This window comes from Lingula anatina, chromosome 2 (genome assembly GCF_051362555.1).
Source record: "Lingula anatina isolate TDL-2025a chromosome 2, LinAna3.0, whole genome shotgun sequence".
Classification (NCBI taxonomy): Eukaryota; Metazoa; Brachiopoda; class Lingulata; order Lingulida; family Lingulidae; genus Lingula; species Lingula anatina.
In genome coordinates, this window is record NC_141768.1 from 6,647,889 (window position 1) to 6,665,296 (window position 17,408).

General features: G+C 34.5%; 1 protein-coding gene across 2 annotated transcripts; it reads left to right on the plus strand.

The window, feature by feature from the left end:
* Window positions 1-24: 24 nt before the first annotated feature.
* On the plus strand, window positions 25-11,917 carry LOC106171757 (dual specificity protein phosphatase 10). 2 transcript variants are annotated; one of them, XM_013552216.2, is made up of 4 exons: window positions 25-895; window positions 3,966-4,142; window positions 5,073-5,258; window positions 9,720-11,917. In XM_013552216.2, the coding sequence occupies exons 1-4, from the start codon at window positions 325-327 to the stop codon at window positions 9,980-9,982; spliced, it is 1,197 nt and encodes a 398-aa protein (XP_013407670.2). In that variant the 5' UTR covers window positions 25-324; the 3' UTR covers window positions 9,983-11,917. The 2 variants fall into 2 exon arrangements, with proteins under 2 accessions (XP_013407670.2, XP_013407671.2); XM_013552217.2 differs by lacking the exon at window positions 25-895 and adding an exon at window positions 3,064-3,468.
* Window positions 11,918-17,408: the final 5,491 nt, after the last annotated feature.

The window sequence follows — 17,408 nt, forward strand, 5'->3', positions numbered from 1 at the left end:
GTGAAGCCATACGGTGTGTACATCAACAAACACACAGACGGGAAGGTGATTTGTAGGTATCAGGGGTGTAATCTAAGATAACCGGTTATTTCTAGAAAGTTTCTCTTCATTCGGAAGCGTCCACACGCGACAGTGAGTGAAACCAATTTGTCTCGGAGTCAACTTCGTCACTGTTTACGAAAACTTTGTGTAACACACGGCACACCAGTGACTCACGACTTGTGAATGGAACGCATGTAGTGATGGAGATGCGCCATTATGCTTGAGTAAGTGTTAGACTACGCATCTCAAAATTTTGGCAGGGCCAAATATTCCAGTGGAGTGATGCCTGCAGTGGTTGCATCTGAGTGCCTAACTTTAGGAAGCCTTGCTGATCGACGCGCTGCGTTGAAGTTGAGTTTGGCACCCTTGCGACCATTTCTGAACGACCAAAGTAGCGTTATCGCAAGAAAAAGGCCTAGAGTTGTGGAGGAGACAAGGATGGCCCTGGCGGTAGGGACACTAACTTTGTTCGATACCAAAAGTTCAAGAATGAATCTCTCTAATGTAAGGACTATTTCCCCAAATGAACTAGCATCCAAAATGAAAAGGACGAGACCGATGTTGTTAGACTGTCGGTCTTTTTTGGCCTTCAACATGGGCCATATACAAGGCGCTTTGAACGTAAACTGTGCGGATAGGTTTCACAAGAAACAATTACAAAAAGGACGGATTGGATTAGTCGATCTTATCTCATCAAGCGAAGGGAAGGAAATGTTTAGAAGGTATCCTTCTAAGGAAGTGTATATTTACGATGAAAATACAACTGACATTTCTAAAGTAAACCCCTCCAGCCCCCTCCATTTAGTGCTGCTATCCTTGATGAAGGAAGGAAAAAGAGTGACAGTTTTAAAAGGTATAGTAAATAATATGGTATAGTTTATACTCTAAAATTTACATTAAACATTAATTCAGGTAGATTTATTTAATCAAAATCACATAAGGACGACTGTTTACACAATTCCATAATCTTCTAGAAAAGCCCTTTGGTGGTCATCTTTCTTATCAGATACTATTAGGAATCATCCCAAAGTTATTTGTTTTATGATATTATCAATTACTATTGTGCAATTAATCTTTGTGACCATTGTCCAACCAGCTGTCTGATTAATATAAGGTCAGTCATCACTTCTACTGATTCATATTGCATAGACCATCTACTTTTATGATAGACCATAGACCATCTACTTTTATGATTGATTGAACAAAAAATGTGAAATTAGCCACGGGGGTCTTTAGTGGAGACAGTCTGTCCCATGTTAGTGACTCAACCAGATTGTTTAATTGGTTGTAATTAATTCCTAGGATCAGAAGCCAGCAACTTCAAAGATTTCTGTTTGTGATTCATGGGAAAGCCATTGAAAGGCAGTAATGAATTTCCTTGAATGGTCATCTTAGGGATGCATTTACAATTTCTCTTAAGATGAACGAGTATCAGCCAAAGCCATTAAGTGCCTAGATAAGCAAAGCATTCCTAATTAATAGGCAATGACAGGATAATTGTTGTTTATATGTATTTTTGGCAAACAGCAAATAAATAAAGTTACCTATGAAAGAGGTCAGTGGTGCTATGCTTATAAGGCTTGGCTAGTGATGATTCACTTGTTTACTATTTGGCGGCATCAACCAGAGGTTATAACAGGCACAGTTGCCAGGAGAACCCAGTTGATGATATTTATAATACACAATAGAACTAATTGTAGATTCACGACAAAAGGAAACAAATACATACATGTTTTTTATTTCATATTTCAAAAGAGAAGTGATATACCCTTTCTCCATAGAAATGCAATGGTCCCCTTTTAATGGTTTGGAGTTTTATATGTATATATTGTCATACAGCTATCCATCAGTTACAACTAGGAAATCATCAGTTTATTAGCCTAGAAATTTCTTCTTCATTCTAATCCCAATCTCTGTTAAAGTCATTGTCTTGTATCAATTTTGAAAGAACTCCTTAATACTCAAAGGGAACCGATAATAAAAATTGAGTTTTACACCAATAAGTTATTGGCTATTAATAATGTATCACCCACTTGCAGTTTTCATATCTAAAGTGAAAATAGGGCTATGTGTTAGAATCCCTGTAAACTCTTGGGGATGACTTTTCCTCACATGCCTTAGTGACTGAGTTGAACTTGGGTCTCATAAAAGGAGTGGGTGGCTCAGAGCTATTTATATCTCACTCCTGGGAGAAATTACCTGGAGAGTTCCTATTTTGGTGAAACACCTTAGTTTGCTGGTCTGGCCACACGTGGCTTCAGTTTAAAGCACATACCTTTGGTGGTGAGTCAAAGTAGATATGTGCTATAGTCAGAAGATACTTTGTTGTTGTTGTTGCTGCCGTCTTTGAGCTGTTTTAACATCATACGATCTAGGAGTGACCGCAGTACACTGTTTTTATTTCACTGCATGATTTCTTGTAGTTTTCCTTTTTATTGTTGAACAAATAGCACACAACTGTAGAATAGTTCAAATGTTTGGGTTTTTTCTTTTTAATTTCTTGGTGCTTAAGCCCTAATTGCTTACTACCCTGTTGTGGTAACACTTTACATAACAGCAGGTTACTTAGAAAAAATTGTGAAACTTGTGGTTTCTTTGACAGGTAGGATTGAGATGTGATTGTTACCATCTTATTTTGTGTTAATCAATACCCATTACAGCAGTATCCTATCCCAAATTGTGTAACAATCATGTAATTGATTTTCTAGATGGGTTGATTAACAAATTATCACAGTGCCTCTCTAATGACATAAAAGTGATTTGTATAAGAGAATAACAATGCCCTTAGATATAAAGATAAGTTTTAAGATTTGGAAACAGATTTACATAGGTGTTACATCTATTTTTACTTTCATTTTAAAAAATGAGATAAAAAAACAAGGATTCAACATAAAAAAATGCCGAGATCATACATATGCAATTTCTTAAAAATAGAAAATTCTGCAACATCCGAAAAACACATGTCTGTCTGTCTGTCTGTCTGAGAGTCCTCATGTGATTAAGAATTTCAGTGAGCAATTCTGAACACTAAATGACCTCAGATTTTGTGGTCAGCGGTCACCAGTCATCTTGTATTGTGGCCAGCCTTTGCTACACTAAACATAATATGGAGCTGTAGCTGGCTAGGCTGACTGAGGTGAGTCATCCCCATCAGTCATACAATCAGCCAACATGATGAGCCTCAGTTCCACCTTAGTAGCTTTACCAGGCACACTCCGTTCTCTCAGTCCATATATTTAGTGATGGTTCCACTGACAGAAAGTTGAGAGAAAAAAATTTGGCTATTTGTTTGCAATGAGTTCAATGCAACCATGTTGACTTTTACGGTGGATGTGCCTCGACGCATGCGTAAAAGACGTTCAAATGCACAGTTGCCAAAGTTTTGTACAAATTCAAGGATGCGTCTGGAACTTCCTGGAGGGTCTGGTGAGTTGGAATACCACCAAAGGGCTTTTTATGTGTGAATTTGAAGAAGATGTTGGAAAATTATTTGTCTTTTTTTTTTTTTTTTTTTTTTTTTTTTTTTGAGAACTTTTAGTGGTAGTTATGTACTTGCATATGCTAAAGTTCATTTTCTTTATTTAACTTATTCACATAAATAATTGTTGTTTCACAAAAATAGTTCTTGTCTCACAGAAATAGTTCTTGTATGAGACTGATTGAAATTACTCATTTAAATAATACTATTAGTCAGACAAAAGTGTAAGTCACAGCACAGACATTATTTCTTACGTTATATTTATTAATCATTATATGAAAGGAATTTAAGGATTTTAGTAAGTGAAATTTTATAATTTTATATTTTTCAAAACTAATTGTTTGAAGTTTTTATAAAACATGATAGCATTTTGTCAACAGTTTTCATTTTTACCTTTTTATTTTGTAGAAAGAATAAATTAGTAATCATCATAATTTGTTTTCAGGTGGTTTAACAGAATTTAAAAGCTCATATGGTGATTTGTGTGACAAGTCGCTGAAATCTCAGGGAACCAAAGACTCATCAGCACCTCTTCACAGCCCTACCACATCATTCATTCACGACCAAGAAGTTGATATAGAAAATACCACAGCCACAGCAATTCTGCCTTTTCTGTATTTAGGTTTGTAATTTAGGAGTTCATTTTTTAATTCCTTAAATACCGTTTTCTACAAGGTTCAAATATCAATTATATTATGCATTTAAAATCATTTTTCCATCATTTACTTTTGTGCTTGGTGATTTATCAGCTCAATTTACTATAATTTTCTGGAAACCTGTGTGATCCTTCTATTACAAATTTCTGCCCGCCTATCTGTCTGCTCCCATCTTTTGTATTGTGCCTGGTGTGTATTTCACGGTGCACTCCTAAACAACCTTCACAGAACTTTAGACAATGCCTGGAGGAACTATTACTGTTTGTTAACAGTAGCCAGCAGCTGTTTTATAAGCTCTAAGTAGTTTCATTGCTTTTTGGGTCTCATTAATGGGTAACCTAAAGGTGCAAGGAGGACTGTTTAAGCTACACCTGAGGAAAAGGGCAGGTGTTTTCTCACAAATAAAAGATTTGGAGTGTGAACGTACTCTCGAGGGAATTGTTGATTTACACAAAAGGTACATATGTGGATGAATCACCCAGGCCATTGTTTGGTAGAAAACTGCATATAAGTTTGAAACATTGAGGGTTGTTTGTTAAAAATTTGCAAATGAAGAAGGGCATGAACTTAATGTTTTTAATAAAAATAACTATGAAATTTTGTTAAATTGAATGGAATATGAAATAATTCAAATTGGTTACTGATGTAGATACTGTGGAGTTGTTTCTCAGTACAACATATCTAAATTTTTCATTTAATAGAATTAACTGAAAAGACCATATAATAATGAATATAACCATGTAAGACTTGAATTCTACTAGATAATCGTAAATTTGAATTAAATTTTATAATTAAGAGATTGCACTTAAAAGAATTAATAGCATTTAGTGTATGTAAAATTTTGATAGAATTTTTTCATCTTTAAATCTAATATTTGAGAATGATTAAATTTTTAGGTAACGAAAGAGATGCTGCTGATCTTCAAAGATTAAAAGAACTTAACATCACATATGTTCTCAACGTAACATCCCACATTCCATATCAACATGAGCATCAGGGAATCAAGTATAAAAGATTGCCAGCATCTGATAGTTGCCAGCAAAACCTCACACAGTACTTCCAGGAAGCTTTTGATTTTATAGGTAAGCCCATTATATAACTGTCTGTTTGTATGTAATAATAATGATAATTTTTTTGTTTTGCTCGTAATGTATTGGTAGCTGATCAATTCTACATTTGAAAAAGCGCAGTTTTCATGTAGAAAAAAGGATATTGACTTTTTAGACAAATTTGACTGTGAAATAATGATTTCATACAGACAATCTTGTCTCCTCGTTCATAATTAAAAAAGAGTCATCACTTTTTGAAGGCACCATATTGCCATTAGAACAAATGATATAAACTACTGAGATTTGGGCAACAAATTAGTAATGCAACTTGACAGGCAAAAAGATCAGAAGCAAGAGAGTCTCTGGTGGTGTTATAAATGGGTCTCAGAAGCAATTTATTGATCTTGAAATTAATTTGGTTTTCCAAAATTCAAGCAAGAAATCAAGTTATGTTTATTCAAGAAAAGAATTAATTAAAGAAGCTTAAAGCTAAATAGGCTGTATTTCTTCTAATCAAAGCAAATTATGCAGAAAATGATCCAGTAGGATGAAATGAAGTTGATCATTCTGATTGAAGTAACTCAATCAGAAGGAATAAGCGGGGATGAAATAGACATCCGACTCGAGTTGATCAGGAAAGTGTCATTTGAACCAATTTGGAACTTTTCCTTGAACAAAAGTTGAGATGACTCATTGGCATATTATAATAATTAGACAGAGAGAACAAAGAAGATAAGTGAAAAGGAAACCACAGAACATATTGCATCCAAAAAAATTCTGATATAATTTTCTGAAGACAGCTTTATCAATTAAGATAATCCAAGAATGATAGTTTACAGTTACTCAGTTACTGTAGCAGACTGAAGTGTGACATTGTGGTTAACCTTAAGGATTTATTTTTTCTTTTCCTGGAAGACAGAAGCAAAATGGAACAAAATCGTTTTACATTTTTGAAAATGACACTGTCATGATATTATTTATATAATGTTTGATAACAAAAATATACAAAGAATCTTAAGTATAAAAAGTTTAGACATTACGAGGTTGTCATCAGACCATAATTAATTAAGATGGAGTTGGTTTAGATAACATTTATCCGAAGGAAACTGAAGCATGACTGTTAATTGGAAGGCAATACAAAATAAATCTCTTAATCAAACAACTGTCACAAAGACTTTTTGTAGTTTAACTCGGTTTTCTAATAAAAGTTCTCCTGTTGGTTAAATATTGGAAACCATTGAGAATAGATCTAGAGTTCTCATTCATGAACAGAGTCTGGTGGATGATGAATGGCCTCTCGTGCATCAGGAACTGGCAAACTTAAGTTCATTTTACAGCTGGATTGGTAAATGTACTCATTAATAATACCAGTTGTTTTAGGCTTTTAACACTGAGACGTGCATTTCCTTAGCATATTTCCTTCATTAGAAAAGAAAGGACTGTAGTAAAAAGCCTGGTCTTTGTACTGTATACATCTGCACCATAGATGAAGGACCATAAAGGCTTCTCTTTGTGTTTTATGAGCAAGTATTGTTGCTAGCGAATCCATTCATGAAATGATTTTTTTTTTTTTTTTTTGGTTTTAAGAGATTTCTTTAAATTTTACAATAATGGTTACATTGATCAAAGAGAGGATATAACTGGCAGAAGAGTGCAGGAAACTTTAGAGCATAAAAAAGCCATTCAGTTTATACCAATATTAGTTCACATGATAAAAGTGACTCATAGCATCCTACTAGCTTTGTATAGTTCCGTACAAATGAAGATACAAAGCACTAATTAATACAGGCTTTAATCAAGTTAATTGGACACTTTTATGGCAATATCACCAGCATGTAATCTAGATCAATGGTAAGCAGATGGCAGAGTGAAAAGTACAGGGAATTAAAAAAGTCCAGTGTTCAGTGATGAAAAAGAAATGTTCTAGGATATAAATGATGCATTGTGCTAGAAAATCAATGGAAACACTTTGAGCATCTATAGAAAAAATTAATTTTTGAACAATGTGCACACAGAGTAAACTACTGTTTCTATATGTCAATATTCAGTATTGTTCAAAGGGTTTTGGAAACCAGTTTACTTTAGGATCGTACTTGGATTGTTCCACAAAATGAGAGATGAGTCATGTCATAGACCTTGATTGCATTTGTTAATTGTTTTCATTACAGTAATTAAGACACCTTAGATCTTCAGGGTTCTGTGCTTGACTGTTTTATGCTCCATTCAGAAAACGACACAAAGCAGATGTCAACAAGAAGTAGGGTCAAGATAGCTTAGTCACACGTATTTATTATTTGAGGGTATTCAAAGATAAAAAAAGCTTGGGAATCACTTTTAATTTAGGTTGGGTAATTTTAATTGTATGTTTTGAAAGAAAAAATAGAAACATATGAATTTATCTTAATTCTAGAACATGTTTCCAGTGTAGAACTATGTTGTCCATTATGTTCCAAAGAACATTGAGAGGAAAAAATATGCTCCTACTATAGCAGATAAAAATAATGTTTTTTACTTTTAAAAATTGCATAAAGAAAGAAAAAGCAGTTTAAGAACAATTGCTTTCTCAGTGTAAAAAGACCACTGAAGTTGCACAGTTCAAGAAATTATTTTAAGATTTATGCATATGTTGACTAAAAAGTTAAATATAGAACGGGGTCATGCACTTGTAGGAAAATCCAAGAAAACCTCAGAAATCCACATAAATGAATGAAAAATAGATGAATTAAGATTCCAAAACATTCATCATTCTCTCCAGTCTCAAAATAGCTGTGGGCTGCAAGGTTATATTTAGGAAAGAGGTTCCGCTTGCTCTGACTCACACTGTTATTGTCGGTTCAGGTTTGACATAGATGAACAGAAGGGGTGTAAAAAAGTATGCTTTGCCTGACGAATCCTTGATATCTGTTCTATCTGTGTAAACAAGCTCAAATTTAGTCTTTTGTGGTAGACTGAGGGCAGAGTGACTCAAGTGTTGAGCCATTTCTTACATGAAAAACGTACTGCTGTCCTATTAATATATCAGACTACCTAAATTATTCCCATAAGTTTTATGAATTTTATATAACTATGTATCCTTTATACAGAGCATTATTTAGGAAAATAGGTAAACACATTACCGGAAATGCAGCTGCAAGATCCAGCTGGTTTTTGAATTTTCTCGGTTGTAAAATTTTGCCCAAATTTGGGAAGCAGGTGATGCTGTTGTCTAAGCTGTCTAGCTGCCTAACACCTGCCTGGTCTGGGAGAGGGAAGAGTGAAGTGAGAATTCATGAACCAGTCTGCTTTGTTAAAACCTCAATTTGAAATATAAATAAATAGTTATAGTGCTGGAAAGATGTTACAATGAAGAAGCAGATTTGATCTTTTTTGTAATTGCATAGTTGCTGTGTGTTCATTTCTGGGGTATACAATAGGTGAAACAATTAACACAAAGCAATACACTAGACCATTTTTTCACATTGAATGGAGTGTGAGTCTATGTGCCAGTGACTATAATTTAAAAACTTTTTGGAGCAGTGACAGTTTGTCTTATGACACAGTTGTTTTTGTTTGAACACAATTAAGCAATGCAGCCTTAATCCTAAGGCCTTGCCTTCACAGGTAATGTTTTATGGCTAAATCCTTTTGTTAAATTTTCTAACAGTTGAATAATTAATAGGTTCTTGTAAGTGTTTACCTACTGGTGTTCCAAAGGTGAGTCACCACTTGAAGTTGACTTCCCATGTATTGATCATATGAGAAATGTTCTTCAGGTTACAGAATCAATTTGGCTGACCTTATGTTGTGAGGAAAACAAGCTGATACTGTCATGATTATTATCATCATTATTTTTGTCCATGTAAATCATTGACATAAATTCCAAAAATAGCTAATTGGATGAAAACAGGGACAATCTTTTTTCATGATATATGCAGTTGTCAGATGTCTCCGTTGAGGTAGTGAATTTAAAACAGATAAAATTATAATGGGTTAGGTTTAAAACTTAGACATATGGAGGGAACCTATCAATATTTTATTATTCTTTTCACTTACATAGAAATGTTGCATGTAAAAACTACTATAGGCAAACATTGTTGATTGTAATACATATATAGAAACTAGATAAATATCCTGAAAAATGATAGCTCATTGTTGTTCAGTTTTCTAAACATGAAAGCCCTTGCATGTATTACTAGTTTAAGAGATGAGTCAGACCAGGAAAAATACTGGTAACAATGGATTTACATGACAAGGCTTTTCTTGTAAGTTGTTTATATAAAATTGCTTCCTTATTTATTTATTTTTTTATTATTTATATATTTTTCGTCATGTTATTGATACAAAAAAAGGCAAGATGCTGGATTTGCATAATAATATATGACGATGTTGTTTTTGCAGTAAGAACATCCTTGAAGCAAAGGAATAAGATATCTTGCCAACATTTGTGTCGTTTAAAAATGCCAAAAGTAATCCCTTTTCTTTCCTTATTTTTTACAAGATTTTTTTTAATTTCAGAGGAAGCCAGAAACAATGGTGCAAATGTCCTCGTACACTGCCATGCAGGAGTGTCCAGATCTGCGACCATTACGATAGCATACCTGCTGAAGCACACTCGCATGGTCATGGTGGATGCATATAAATATGTGAAAAACAAACGGTCCATAATTTCACCTAATTTTAACTTTATGGGACAGCTACTGGAATTTGAGCAGGCTTTAAACTCAGGAAAAGCACAGCGAGTTCTAGAACCTCGCCTTGTCATTGAGACCAGTGTGTGACCAGAGTCAAATATGAAATCAAAAACTCCACAGACTCAGATGCCAATATATTGTTGTCTCATCACTGAAATATGTATGACTGAAGCAAATGGTTAGGCAAGAAATGTGTGGCCATGATTCTGTATGGAACTAAAGAATCTTGGTCATGATTTATTCTATATGGATATATGAAGGATGATGTGAGACTGAAAATGAAGTGCAATATTGTATGTAATTATTTTCTGTTTTCAAGAGGGGTGGAATGACTTTAACATTTAATAAGTTATTTTTTTCAATATGTTTAAAACATAAAGTTTCCTGTTATGTTTTAAATTGAGAAAATTTGAATGCAGGTAACTCTGACATACTGTGAATAGGTGTACAAGGACCAGATGAAAACATGGTACTGGGTCCAATTTATACATAAAACATATGCAAGAACATAATATGATGCCCCAAGTGTCCAACTTTGTTTTTCCAACCAGCAGTGCCAATATCCTAAAAAACATCCACCTTTAGGTACCCTGAATTTCAGACTGTTCAGTCGGTCCTTGTTTCCTATGAGCCCTTGTTAACTTTTGATCAAGGAAATCTTGGCTCCTATTGACAAGATAATCCACAGCAGACTGTGAAACTCAGGGTACTTGCAGGTTATTGGATGGATCATGCACTTTGCCATATGCAACATTCAAAAGTGCCTTTTCATTAATGCAGGTTGTTTCAGTTGTAGGTAAATCATATCCGTGTGCCAACAGCTGTCAGTCAGAAACCACAGTAGTTGATGAGGGTACATTATCAAAATGACAGGAAGCTTGTGCATTGAAACATTTTAGGTGATCATACTATAACTGCAATATTGTTCTGTAGATTGGGTGATCGTGCAGTGACTAATAGACTAGTATTTTACTTTTCCTCTGGGTTTTTAGCTATTAACAGTGCCATCTGTTATGTGTACTATTGTTGGTATACATGTCTGTGATTTTTTTTTCATTTAAAAAGACAATAATTTACCAATAGGTTTTTTGTAATTGTTGTTGTTTAACTGTTGTAAAACAACCTTTTCACTCTCTTTCTTATTGTACTATGAAAAAAAAATGTATTTCAGACAGATATTGTCTTTTTTTATTGCCATGAGTTCATTTGTAGGGTTAAGAAACCACCAAAATACTATGAATACAATAAATGCATTACTTTACTCACAACATACCATTTCGCACATAGGCATCAATTATACACCATGGCCAAGTTCAGTTTGCAGATAGATATATTTGCAAGACTTTGTATTTTATAAAGAAGCTGAGGTTCAATATCCAGTTTTATGACATTTAGCAATTAAAATTAAATAGTCCTACAAAAATTACGATGCCTTAGTGCCTTGGACACAAACCAATATAGCAGTTATACTGTGGAGTATGTTGAACAATTTGTTGAGTGTAAATGTGCCTATGCCGTAATGGTAACACCTTATGTTAGGAAATGAGCTCTAGGCATGTGTTTAGCATAAACCACCTCAGATTCTTGCAGTCACATTCCATATTTCAAGGTAGACAATTTAGGAGTTTTCACGTAGAGACCTGCAACTGTTTTCTTCTTGTCATTGTATATTGCATCTGTCATTGTAAGATTGTGTCTTTTCCCTTTTTTTCATTTTTTTAAATGCTATTTTGTCATATTTTGATGTGTTGAGTGTCGTGTAAAAACGTTTGCATACCTTGTTGCTGGTATGTTTGAGGATTGGTAATTTTTCCAGTGTTCTGGACTTAATTTCTCCTGTACAGCGAGTTACGGAGTTTCTCCATTGTAAATAACATGTAGATGTATTTAATCTGTTTTGGTCAGTTGTGCAGGATTCTTCTTCGATCTCAGGAGTTTCCATTATACCTTGTACTCACCATATGAAATATATGCACTGACATCAACAGAAAAAACTAATAAAAAAGAAATACTGAAATACAACATTTGGTGTTTGCTTGGTGACTCATAGCTAGACTTGACCTCCAGCGACTTACCGGGTAGAATAAGTGCACTTACAGTGATAAAGCGGAGAGTGCACCAACATCAGTGATACAGGCTTATCGAACTTAGTACAAGATATGTCTTTTGGGGGGCCTTATTGGATTGTTCATTCCCCGTTGATCGAAAAAAAAAAAAGATTTGATGGATGGAAATATATGGCAGTATGGAGAATGTTGTTTTTTAAAGAAAGTATTGATCAGAAAATGGTTTAAAAAACAATTTCGAAAAAAAGAGGGAAGATACCAATTAAATAATGAATAAAATTTAATGAAAAGAAGTCTTTAGAAACAAGAATATATATATTCTCGAGTAACATCATCTAAACCAATCTCCTTAAAAAATCAGACTGGAGATGTTATGGGTAATAAAAGGGGAACAGATCTGACAGGTGCTTTTTCATCTAAATTCAAAATCAACTTCCGGACACAAGGAGAAATTTCCTTGTGCGCAAGGATGCAGGGTGTAGTTTTCAAAATAATATCTGGCTTGTTTGTGAAATTGAAATATTAGTTTAAGCTGCTTAATTGCATGTTACCAAACTCGTCAAACTCTCCTGGTAAAATTGATAAAAGATAACTCATATCTTTTCTTTAATGTGAACTCAGACGTCAGTTTTTGCTCCCGTTTTCATTTTGCTTATTTACGCTTTTTCTAGCATTACGTGCAGCTCAATCGCCGGGAGGGAAATCACCCTGTATGCTACAGATTCACATAATTTCAGGATGATCCCGTATCCTGTAAAACCGAGCAGTGTGTCTAGTTTGACTTCTTCGCATGAATCATAAGATTATCAAAATGGAAAACGCGCAAGATGTTTTTAAATTCAGAGTAGTAGTCCTAACAAAAACTTGCGGTAACACCATCTTGCCATGTATTTATTTTCTATCACTAATCGCTAATACTCAGGGTGGGAGAGATCGTAAAAATAGGAAAATCGAAAAAAATTAATAACTCAACTCTCTGCCGGTTATCAACTCTATCCCTCAAATGTGGGTCGACGGGTTGTAGAAATTTCCGGAGTTTCAATTTACCATCGACGCTTCCTGACAGTGTGGCGCGCTTTTAATTCACAATACATAGTTGTTTCAAACCTATGAGTCACTTAATTTATCTTTGAAATGTGTTTCTAGCTGTTGTATTTTTCTCCTTTACCTTTGAAGCCCTTTTCTCAGGCGGCTTTTATTCCCACTAAAATCAATTCAAACATACGGCAGTTCTCATTACATCATAGTTTAGAATTAAGTTAGTCTGGATAGGTTTTTCTTCAGGTTAGCAACAAACTGGTAATAAGTCATTTGCCGCCTAAGATCTTTTTATGTAAAATTTCATAGCCTGAAATAAATCATTCATTCAGTTTCCAATCCACATTATAGTTATAATAATAGTTTATTAAAATAATGACGAAAAATATCAACAAGGAGGTGAGTTACCGGGAGTACGATAGAAATTTAGGATGATCTTTACAAAGTTATTTTTAGGTTCTCCTTGTATGCAACATTTTTTAAAACAATAGTGTGCTCCTTTAACTAACTTTCAATGACAGTTACAGCAAACCGATGTGTCCGAGATAGTATAAGCAAGATCTTTTTAAGATAAAATTCTGCTTGCTTAGCCTACTTAAAATTTGGACAAATAAACCTTTTATTCAAGCCTATCCAAGCCTAAGCTAAAGATGCATCATGATGCTTATTCGTATCATCGTGAAGTACGAATGTACCTTTCTTTACCCCGTACAGACTTCACCAGTTATTTTTACCCAATGTTTTGACAAGCACAGACCTAATCTTACATTTATGACGTTTCTGTTACCAAAAAGCACTCAAACCTTTCGTTACTGACTAAACCTCTATTCCGAGGAAAGCGATCTTACCTCACTTGACCGATAGATATTACCGGAAAACGCAATATGAACGCCAATGCCTATTCTAAGACTTTACTTGTCCTAAAATGAAACTTGGACGTATAGAAGTCGATGTAGGATTTACACAGGTAAAGGATGATAACCTATCCTAATTCCAGACTATTGGAATCTATTATACTCTCACACAATTGGAGGTATCCTATCCAGAATTTTTCCCAAAAATTGAATTTTTCTCGAAAAATAAAAGTATTTTTTTGCTACTCGCGCACCATTGCTTGACCTTTCCCCGCATTTGGATTCGACGTTTAATCGCATTTCTATTATAATAATTTAATTTTAATTGACTGACCAGTCTTCCCGTACATACCTCACATAAAAACTTGCTTTACCCGTTTTCACTTTCAATCTTTCCAATTTAATAAAATTATTGTGGATCATCTGATTTGGGGAATGGGTGTCCTAATTTGTAAAGGTCTATTATGCAGTCTGGTTTTCTGATTACTAAGGTAGACTATTTTAACGCTATCGTGTGGGGTAAACCTACTTTGAGTATTTAGTACACGTACTACTTGGCAATGATGGAATTAATCTAATTGCATGACTAAGTTAAGGTTGAGTTTGGATTGCCTTCTGTGTCTTCTCTTACTCAGTGGATTGCCATTGTTTTCGAAAGAACACAGAGGCATCTAGAGTGATCGAACATAAAGCTATAGTCGAGTGACAGAAGATGCGTCATGGCTCTCTCACGAGGAAAGTTCAATTGCCGCCACGCTGTGAACTTACTCAGTCATATCATTACTAATGTGTCATTTCCCAGGCATTTACTTTATTAAAAATAATGTGTGATTCTCGTCATTTGAAGATTTTAATGTGGGATATTGATACTGTGCTGAGATCGGTAAATTACTTGTGCGATCCAATCTTTTTTGCTTCATAAGTAGATATTAGTCGTGATTCCCTATATCTCTTAATCCAACGCGGTCTTTAATTACAATGTTAATCTGCAATAAAAATGATATATATTAATGTCTTATCGGACGTATTCCTTCTAATTTGTGACAGATAAACCTTTATTTGTTATATCCCAATTAAAACTAGAATACAGTTTTAAACATCATTTATCAAATGTGCTGACTTTACACATAATGTTCGAAATGTGAAACGTGCACATGGCTCATGGTACTGATCTTTTCTCTAACTCTCAAAATGATGAATATTTACTTTGATATTTATCAAAAGCATCACAATAACAAAAAAACGCCCTTGTGAAAATTATGCTATACACCCTGAGAATTGACCCTGTTCCATTGTGACGTATGTATTTCGGCCAACGCATGAATTATGACCTTTTGCCTCCAAAGTCATTTTCACGACAAACAATTCTCAAAATAGAAAAGGGAATGTTCACCATACATGTATAAATGATGAGTAAGCATGTTGGAATTAGAAGATGATCCCTGTTGAAAATTACAAAATATAAGATATAAAGAGTCCTTGATAAAAGCGTGTGTGTGTGTGTGTGTGTGTGTGTGTGTGTGAGAGAGAGAGAGAGAGAGAGAGAGAGAGAGAGAGTTTCAACGAAGGTCGACCGGTTCAAACTAGACCAGTTATCTGTTGTATCAAATCGTAGATTGAATGACAGTTAAAGTCGCTTTTTAAAAAATCTTATTCAGCCAACTTTAACTTTGATAAAAGTAAAGAGAGAAAAAATAATACCCTGATATCTTTATCATTTTTGTATGACCTCTTCCTTTTTGAGGTAAAAAACATGTTGTCGTACTCTTTTACGTCAAATTCCTTGGTTTTACGGGGCACGCCTTTCTATTTATTTTTAGAGAACAAGAATATCTTTTCTAGAGATTGGAGGTTACATTTACTCACCCCTTCTACAAAAACGAATAATCAAGAAAGCGCACGTGTTCAACAGATATTTTCTCTGAAGTTTCAATTATTAAAATTTCATCAATCTCAGTCATAAACTCATTCCGTCCATAACCTGTTCATTAATCATTTTTCATAGAAATCACGCCATCTACCCTCCTGCGTCTTTTCGTCAAATAAACAACGCTCTTAGTCATTCGAAAGTAATTTTCTGCAAATTTGTGTTAATAATTTAGGAAGCAATTTCTTGTTTAGATTTTGTGTTTCGTTATATTCATAAACAACTTAATGAGACTCGTCCGGGAACAGATTCATCCTGATTGGAAAGGATGATAACAACAACTGTGATATAAATACCAGTAGCGACTTAAGAAACCCCGGTCACTTCATACCACACACAGATAAACACCGCCGCTATGACCACGGAAGGAATATGCGTATTGTCGCAGATTTGTTTTTTCTTAACTTCGAAAACACACATACGCACGTAAACGCGAACATGTGTGCGTGCACGTACACACACCCACAGATACACACTTACTGGCGCCTATGATCTAATATACCGTTTATTAGATCTTAGCTGGCGCATACAAAAAATGCGCAAACACACGCGTGTAAACAATCAGAATGGATGAATTATGAAAACATTTGTATTATTCATAAATACTAATATTATCAATCTCCCACCCCCCCACTCACACACACACACACACGCACGCACACACAAGCAAAGGTAAACACGAGTGATGCATCTTCATTTTGTGCCTATCATTTATAACTTTCAATATAACCCCCTCCTACAAACACAGGCACACTCTGTCAAAACACCATCATCATAAATAATTCATTACGACTAATAGTACTGATGACAGCAATTATTTATACGTTTCCTTGTAATTCTCAGAATTGCGGGTCACTCGATGACAATGAAGGAGTTACGTGAGGATTAACAAGTTCCATTATTATCTTGGTAGAAAACAGAAAAGGTAATGAGCAAATTTCGGAAGATAGTATCCTCACTATTCAAATAACATGTTCATTAACCAAAAATAAATAAATAGATAAATAAATTAAATTAAAATAAAATTTAAAAACGCAATTTAAAAAATTGCGGTCTTACTATTTTGTCCGAATTTAGAGATGATGGCTCATATTTTTGTCACTTAATGTGCCTAAAGAGGTCCCTAATTTGATGTCGATTGTATCGCAACGGGATTTGAAGCCTAAAGTGTAATGACACAAAGCTCTCGGCACAGTTAGTAATAAGATGTATCATTATTACAAGGCGTGTATGATGAATCATTGATGTTAGTGCTTATAAAATGCATTTACTGCTTTCTTGTTGACAAAATCAGAAAACAAGGTTGAGTTTCAGAAACTGATGCCAAGGTTTTGGAAGAAGATTTGTGATAACAGCACCACCTGTGCTTTATTTGATTAAAATTTCGATTAAAATAAAATCCATTTATGTGTAAGTAAATGTTCCTGCCAGCTTAGTTTTGCACATTATATACATTTGGCGACACACAAAGATCTTCCTACACGTACTACAGAGAACCTGCGCTGGTCTCTATTTGACAGCTTTCTAGGGATGGGGCGGCAACAAGTAAAGGTACCAAATGGCTACCCTCTACCAGGGTGGCAGAAATTATAGGCAAATTTTCAAAAAGCCAGAGAATCAAATGACTG

Coding starts and splice junctions, on each gene's coding strand:
- LOC106171757 (XM_013552216.2), top strand. CDS start 325: ATGCCTGCAGTGGTTGCATCTGAGTGCCTAACTTTAGGAAGCCTTGCT. Junction 4,143..5,072: donor TCTGCCTTTTCTGTATTTAG/GTTTGTAATTTA, acceptor TTAAATTTTTAG/GTAACGAAAGAGATGCTGCT. Junction 5,259..9,719: donor GGAAGCTTTTGATTTTATAG/GTAAGCCCATTA, acceptor TTTTAATTTCAG/AGGAAGCCAGAAACAATGGT.